The following is an 8,334-nucleotide window of genomic DNA, read 5'->3' as shown; positions in this document are numbered from 1 at the left end:
ATATTTATATATTTATATTGCAGATCTTTAAACAAAATGTTTTTTGTGCAAATATTTTGTCTTTAAAGATAAGTGAAATAATCAAACAAAAAAAAAAGCATTCACACACAGCTCAACTAGAAACAAAAAAAAAGGACTACAGTTGATTTTTTTTTTTTCCTTTTTAAACGTCTAGACACAGCTCAATAAAGAAATGTTTTTGCAAGCTTGGTAGGCTTGTGCATTCAGACCAGACATAACAAGTAAATATTTATACATGGAGAGATGGGGAAGGGCTTTTTTTTTTTTTCCTTTGCTCATCTTCCTCAACTCTCTCTCTCTCTCCTTTTTCTTTTAATGAGAAGTGCAGAGTGTTTCATTTACTTTCTTGCTTTTTCCTTTTTTTTTTTCCTTTTTTTTTTTTTTTAAAAGGGGTGCCCTTTTTGTTTCTCTTTCTCTTTGTTCCACGCAGTTGTGCTCTCAAGGCCATTGATTTGTGAATGATGGAGTCTGCTGCCCTCCAAGATTGAGGGCATCCCGTTGTTGTTCTGCTGGTGCTGGTAAAACGTCGACCCGGGGTAGTGCCCTATCACCTCGCTGTAGGTCGGCGGCGGTCCCTCCATCCTACCATTGCTCCCATAGCAGGTCGCGCTGATGCCAGAGTTACTGCTGGGAGGGCACGGTCCCCCGTACACGGAGTTATCTATCAAGTCACTGTCGAAGATGGTTCTGTTGGGGGGAGCCCGGACCGACTCTCTGTTGAGCTCCATTTGCTGCTCGGGGTCTCGCAGCTGCAGCGTGCAGGGTCCTTGGTACGGGGGGGGCTCCTCGCCGTCCGACAGCGAGATGGTGGGCGGCAGGTCGATCTCGTGCTGCATATAGGGGTAGGTTGGCTGGAATCTGTTAAAGCGGTCCCTCTGCAGAAAGGATGGCACTGCCAGGCGGTCGCTGGGTCTCGGGGTGTAGATTTGCTGCTGAAAGGGAGAAAAAGATAGAAAGAGAGCGAGAAGCGTGAGACGCTGAAGCCCCAGATAGCACGAAAGGCAGCAGTACCTGCACCCACATCGCCCTCACCTCTGTTATTCCGTTCCCCGACACGGTGCTTTCCGAAGGCCACAGGCTTCCCTCCTGCATGGAAAAGAAAGAGAGTGCAGAGTGAGTCCGACTGCCAGCAGTAGTTACGCTCCTTCTGCAAACGGCTCGTGCCAGGTTTCATCCTGCACCAGAGCCCTGGTAAGATGCTGCTGCCGCCGTCAACACGTTCCTGCCCTGCCTGCAGCGACGCACAGCTTGCACCCTCTTCTAAGCAGGCAACCAGCTCTAGTGGGGGCATTAGCTATTATCATATATGCTGGGCATCCTATGGGGATATGCTAAGGGTATTAGCATATTACCACTGAAAATAACACCTCTGATTAAAATTTCCCTCCATTTTCACCTCCATTTATATTTAATAGATCACTTGCAGAATGAATGATGAGAACACCACCAGCAAACAATGCTCTCCCATTTGCAGACTTCCCCCCTCCCGCCCACACCCACCCAGCATGCTTCTCTCCCTGGTTCAAACATGCCAGAGGAGTATTTTTCAATTTGTGATCCATGAGCCGTGGGTGATTCACAAGACATCAGAAAACACTCCATGAAATAATGACAAGATATACAAAAAAAAAGCCCAAAAAAACAACAACAAAAAAAAAACCTCACACCCACATTCTGATACACACAATCAAGGAAATCATGGGAAAATAAAAGATAATAAGTGAACAACCAAATGTTAAGCCTAATTTTGATTTCGTTAAAATAAAAAAGAAATCTGCAGCAACAGGATGATTCTAGAGTACTTTTTCCCCAAAAGGATAACTGGTCCTTAGCTTCAACAGGCTGAGGAATTGTGGTCTAGAGGCTTCCTTACACAGCAAGCTTCACCCCAATCCTGCAATCCGAACCCAGGCACCAACAACCCCAGGCACGGTAAAGCCACAAGCCACTTTCCCCCGAGCCATGAGATTAGTTTACAATTCACGATCAAAATAAACAAAGGTTCTTCCCATTTGCTGATGATACTCTGAGAGTACACAGTTGACCCTAGACACTTTCGCCTTAAGAACTGAAATATTTAAGTATTGCTAATATTCACATACAGCAACACCCCTCCAGCAGGCAGGGCTGGAGGAGAACAAGCCAGAAGGTTCATATTTATAACTGGAATAGCTGTCACGCCTCAGTTCCTTGCAGGTGAATCTCCAGTTCTGGCACAGGGAGCAGTGTTTACCACCAGTGGAAAAAAATGCCAAGGGTGATTTTTTTTTCCTCCTTTTTCCCTTTAAGGTGTCCCATCCACAGGCCGTTCTTGGGCCCAGCCTAGGCAGCAGGGCTCTCCAGATGAGCAAACCGTAAGTTTTCCTTATGAAAATACCAATCCTTATGAAGATTCCTATATGAAAATACCTATTTCTATAACCACCATGGTGGCGGTCCAGGCAGCCTGGTGCCCTGGTGAAAGCCTGTAAAAAGCTGCAATGGTACCGCAGCACCACGGACACCTTCGCTGATGAAGTCAGAAAGGATTTCGCCTGTCTGATGCTCCCTGGACCTCACCCAGCTGTAAAGCACATCTGGCCTCATACCAGGCTGCGGCACGCAAGGGAAAACGTTGCTGCAGACTTTTGCAGCTATCCCAGTAAGTGGCCGAGCAGCATCTCCGCTCCCCCCAGAAGCGCCTCCAAGAGCAGAGAGACCAGGGGTGCCCCTGTGGGCAGAGCCAGCCCCAAGCCCTGCAGCAGGAGCCTCGGCACCCAGGCATCCCACAACACGCACCCGACTGCCCGAAATGCAGCACCAGCACCACGTTAAAATCTCCAGAGAAGCCACCCATTATATCCCACCTCCTCCCTTTTTCTTCTTTATTTTCCTCAACTTTGGAATATATTTTCTTTTGTGGCATCGCACGTGATATCAGATATGAGGAGAATCCCATCAGGTTCCTGTTTCCGAAGCTCAGCTCTGCACATAAACCTCAAGGCAGTCCTGATGCCAGTGCAAGGAAGAACAGTGATTTATATGGAAATGAGATGGCCCAGATTCTTCCCCCTTCTTGGTGTTTTTTAGGGAGCATGTCCTTGGAGCAGAGGTTAAGTGCCGCAATACCCTCCCCGGCTACAGCTCATGAATGCGCTGGCAGAGCCCTTCCTGAGCAATGCAAGGCTGTTTTTTATACAAACCTCGAGACTTCAATATGCAACTGTTTACACAGGCATCAGCTGTTTAGTCTGGTCCATTTTACATGTATTTCTTGCCTGCAGGGATAGTCTACAGCCAAATTCCCCGAGCAGCCAAAAGACCCAAGAGGAACTGCATCTGCCACAGATCAAATCCTCGCCTCTAACCCGCCACTCAGCCACGGTGCTGACACCAAAGGGCACAGGGAAGGTTTCCAGCACTGCCACAAGTGCTGCCAGCCCTTCACCTCATCCCGAAGGACGCCGAAGCAGCAGGCAGGAGCGGGAAGCACTCCGAAAATTGTATTTACTTTGCCATGCCCCCGTGGCAGACTTCCTAAGCAGCGAGTACCCCGCTGCCTTCTGCTAGATGTTTTATATTTAACTTGGCAGTGGGCAGTGCCGTGGCAATATCCCATCTGCTTCCCCCTTTCCCAGGAGCGGTATCAGCTGGCTCCTGCAAGGGCGGCTGCAGCCCGATGCTTCCCGGCGTGCGGAGCATCACCACGCTTAGCTGGGGCTTCCCGCTGCGGCAGGCGATGGGGAGGGCACGTACACACCCTCATGTGAGCTGTGCCATCCAAAATAATCCCTATCCGTAAGTACCCACTCACCCAAAGCCTGCACCCAATATCCCACCCAGGTGTTTAGAAGAAAAGCTCTGGCTCACTTGTCTGTACATGTTTGTACAGATGAGGTCCAGGAATGATGCTCTGGGCAACAGGCAAATGCAAGAGTAGCAAACTAGTAGAGACATCATTAAAATGGGATAAGGAGCAGACAGAAGACCCATTTTCTGTAGAAGCTGGATCTCTGCAGTTATTAACCCCTTCTCCCAGCACTCCAGGGCTTGACCCGAACATGCTTACGTGCCCACAGCTGACCCACCACAAGCACGCTCACCGCTCGCCGACACCAAGGCTCTGCCTCACATGCTACTGTGAAGCTCATCTGGGTAGTGGCTCATCTCTCCTAAAAACTCAATAGTGAGATTAAAATCGTTGTAAATTAGTAGTCAGAGGAGGGCAAAGCCTCAGACAAAGAAAACATACATACTTTTAGCCTTCGCGCTTTGGCTGTGGGATAGCTACACAGTCCACCAAGCCAAGTGAAACTGTGCTGCCCCGTGAGGCACAGTGTAAATCCTCATCCTTGGGGCTCTGCTCACTCACCTCTGATTTTCAGAGTATTTAGGACTGGAATTCATCTCAACAATGGCTGAGTCTAGAAAGCTATGGTTTTCTGAAACGACAGCTGAGATTCTGCTGTCTGATGAGCAATATGGCTGTAAAAGCCTCTGCAAGCATTCCAGGACTCACTGCAGAACCTAAAATTACTTTTTAATTTCTTTTTAGAGATCAATCCTCAACTTCTATAGAACCACTTGTTTTAGTAATGTCAGGGATTTTTCTCTGTAAAGCTGCACGGTGCAGATTAAGTCTCTGAGCCCTCAGGAGGACTTCTATTTTCCCTTTTGGGGGACAAAGGTATGCTTGGAAATTGCACTTAAACCACTTTTTCTTGGCGGAGTGGGGCACCACTGTTCCAAAGGAGCAGGGACACTGCTATTCTTATTGCAAAAAAGTTTTTAGTAACATTTCTTAAACATTCTTAGTTCTGGAAAAATAAAGATACTTGTTATAAGGAGGCAGAGTTTAACTTCAGCAAGAACGGTAATGGAGAAACACATGATGTAATACAAGAATTCCTTGCTAGCAAGAATTGCATTAAAAAAACCTTTAGGGAAATTAATTTCTCCTTCAGTTGTAATTTCTGAGTTACAACAACAAAAATGACAACTCCAGCAGACCTAGCAGCACCCTGACCATGAGATGAACTACTTTAATATTTCAAAAGATGAAAAGCACGTATGCAGCTCCAGTGCCCATCTGCGGTCATGACAGCAAAATGAAGTTTGGGATTTAAAAAGCCCAACACCAGTTCAGCGCAAGTTTAACGGATTACATAAACCAGTATCCAGTTCAGCGTAGCCTCTGCCTGGCAGCCTTCAGCGCTCGTTTAGACTGGAGCTGTTTTCTACAAAAAGACATGCTGTGCCGAACGCGAAAGGAGGTACCTTTGAGATATTTATGATGATTGATCCCACTGTAATGAGCTTCCTGCTTAGCACACGAGGGGCTTCTCTGTCCCATCAGGAGGGCACTGGGGCCACAGGGAAGCTTGGCTGCCGCTCCATCAACGCTGCACTCGCAGCACAGACAGGAACAGGGGAAGAATTATAAAAAAGAGGGGAAAAATCCCAAAGTGGTACATTCACATTTCTGTCCTTAGCTCTGAGAAAGATTTTGAAGACTCTGGACCCTCACTGAGGTCTGGCAGAGGCACAGAGGTAAGCCTTTGCTGAAAAGCCATTTAATCACTGATGCGTCTGAAGGCTGAAAAAGTAATGGAGCTGTTTTGGTGTGGGGACTGGGCCAAAAAATGGCTGGAAATTCTGGCCTGGTGAAATTTAAAAAAAAGAGAAAAAAATTTAAAAAGAAAAAAGGAGAAAAAGTAATTATTTTTTACAGTCAACAATTTTTGATTCAACCTGAAATTTTTGTTCAATATCCATGTGATTTTCTCTTCTCTTTCCATGTTAGCTTTCTTTTCTCTTTTTAAAGAAAATAAAAACCAGGCCACTTAAGAAAACAGAAATTAGTATATTAAAATAAAAAAGGCTTGATTTGATATTTGCTTTGAAAATGTAAAATGAAACATTTTGGTACTGTTCAAGTAAAACATTTTGGACATGACAAAACAGTAAAAAATCTGAAAACGGGAAAACAATCTTTCTGCTATTTTTAATAATTCATGTGCTCGGATGCTCACGTTCTGCTACTGTTGGAAGCGGGTGCACGGGATGGTAAGAAGAGACATAAGATTTCTGTAACTCCGGGAGGAGCCAGGATATGTGCAGGGAGTTTAGCTCTGATCCCCAAAGCAGACAGGTGCTTGAGCGATCACCACCCTCGCACCAGCTGGTTTAACGCAGAATCGTGCACTCCCGGCACTTTGATCTTGTTGCACAGCATCAATAGACGACCACGAGCTGAGCTCGCTGCCGTGCCCCCCAGAGACATGCTCCACTGCCCACAAAACGAAGGGTGGTTTAATTGAGCTTGGTTGCACAGCTCTCCTTCCCAAGGGCTGTCTTCCTCCCTTCGGCACAGAATGCCTGATGAGGGACCTTCGTCTGCTGTGTGCAATGTGTGACAAAAGAGCAACTACGGAGAGAGGGACAGCCTTCAACAGCGCTGTACTGAAGACTTCTCTAATAAAAGATGTCAGGTAACTCACTCTCTTTAAAAAAAAAAAAAAAGAAGAAGAAAAAAAAGAAAAAAGAAAGCAATCCCAGTATTGGATCTTTTTCCTGCAGTGAGCATGGTTTTGATACAAGAGAGCATGGCCCTACACAGACCACCACAAGGCAGCACCAGTGTGCTCAGCCGGCCCTGGAAGCCTGCAGAGGAGAGAGCACGAAGCAGTGACCTTGAGGAAGCCCTATCGTTTAAAGAGCTTTAAGATCCTTCAACAGTGAATGCTAAAAAAAAAATTTAAAAGTATCAGTACAAGATATCCCTGTGCTGAAGACAGAACCACGTAGGCAGAGGTGAATAGTACATGCTCACCCTCCAAGAAAATGTGGTATCTTTTCTCTATGGGTTTTTGTAAGTCTCTCTGAGCTGCTGCATTTGAGGAAACTGCACAAACCAACATCTGTCTTGAGGCTGGAGAGGTTCCCCCTCAAGTCCCCATCAGAGGTACAATTAACACGTCTCTCCTCAGGCTTTTATGAAGCAGGGAGCCTGGGTTGCACAGAGAACCTCCTGAGCACCCCTTTGGAGAGATTTCTGCCTGTCTGGCGTGTTTTCTGACCCTTCTGTCATAGCAATGGCAGCACCACTGGTGAAAACTGGAGAAGGTCTTTCAGGATTTCCTCTTCTCTTCAAGGCAGGCAATGTGTTTTATACAGTTCATTTGAGACTCTCCAACTGGAGTCCCCAAAGGACCTGATAGTTTGGGGCTGTTAAGGGCAAGGCATGTGCACCCCAACCAGCTGAGGGTACATGGTGGTTTCAGGAACAGGACACACCAAGAACAGCCTCGTACAGTTACTTCACTGATGGAAAGTCCAAATTGCAAAGCTCAGGGCAAAGGCAGATGCTATAGCTGTCCATATATTACAACATACAGCACCCTAAAGTGCCAGCGGCATCCCCAAAAGGGTCCCTCTGCCCAATAACTGAGAGACAGAAGATGATGCCAACCTGGAGGCTGTCTCTTCATGCAGTGCCAAGCAGCACATGGGCAAACACGACCCAAACAAACGCCTTTGGCTCTCATGTTTCCCCAGTGTCACATCACTTGGCAAACGGCGCAGGACGATGTGCGTTGGAAGAGAAGAGTGTGACTTACTGATGAGAGGTTCTCATCTCTCCGCCTCCCCTGGCTGTGCCGGCTGATGTGTTGAGTTGTTCAGCAGACACGTGATCACCACCACCATCACCATCATCACCACCACGATTATGATTATCTGTACAAACTCCAACTCCGCTGCAAGAGAGACAAACAGACTTTAAGCCACCAGAAAAAGCAGCATGTAATTGAGCACAAGAAGAATTAATGTGGCCGAGACGCCAATGACACCGCGGCATCCTTCCCCCATAAAGCTCTCATACATGCCTACATGGGCTCTGCATGCTCTGAGTCCAGCTACCTCCTTAATAGAAACCTCATTGATTCACTTTTACAGTGCCACAGAAGAGTCTCTAGGAGGGATCTTTAAAGACGATCTACAAAGCAGAGTGTTTCCAAGCTACAATGCAGACACGACTTCCCAAAGCCCTCACAGCCGCAGCATGCTGGATGCCCCCACTGCTGGGTACAAAACCAGCAGCATCTCCGAGCTCAGCATGCCTTGCTCAGGGCGATGGAGCCATGAACCAGCATAATTCATCCTAATGAAACAATTTAGCTAAATGCAAGCTAAATTCCTGCAATTCTTTTCCCATCACCACCAATCCTTCCTCCAGGGAGGACCAGACTGAAGTCCTCCTGAGCACAGCCTTGCACCAGGCACACCTCCCCTCTGCCACGGCGGTCGGAGAGTGGCACGGGGAGCCCGCGGCAC

General features: G+C 47.1%; 1 protein-coding gene across 1 annotated transcript; it reads right to left on the bottom strand.

Annotated features, from left to right (window-relative positions):
* Nucleotides 1-166: 166 nt before the first annotated feature.
* On the bottom strand, nucleotides 167-7,773 carry PMEPA1 (prostate transmembrane protein, androgen induced 1). The gene is given in 4 exon segments (XM_009705075.1): nucleotides 167-953; nucleotides 1,054-1,107; nucleotides 7,620-7,674; nucleotides 7,676-7,773. Coding segments are annotated over 4 exon segments (699 nt in total). The 5' UTR covers nucleotides 7,717-7,773; the 3' UTR covers nucleotides 167-404.
* Nucleotides 7,774-8,334: the final 561 nt, after the last annotated feature.

This window comes from Cariama cristata, unplaced genomic scaffold (assembly GCF_000690535.1).
Source record: "Cariama cristata isolate BGI_N322 unplaced genomic scaffold, ASM69053v1 scaffold1058, whole genome shotgun sequence".
Taxonomy (NCBI): domain Eukaryota; kingdom Metazoa; phylum Chordata; class Aves; order Cariamiformes; family Cariamidae; genus Cariama; species Cariama cristata.
Note: the sequence above shows the minus strand (reverse complement) of the source record. Positions and strands in the feature narration are given on the sequence as shown.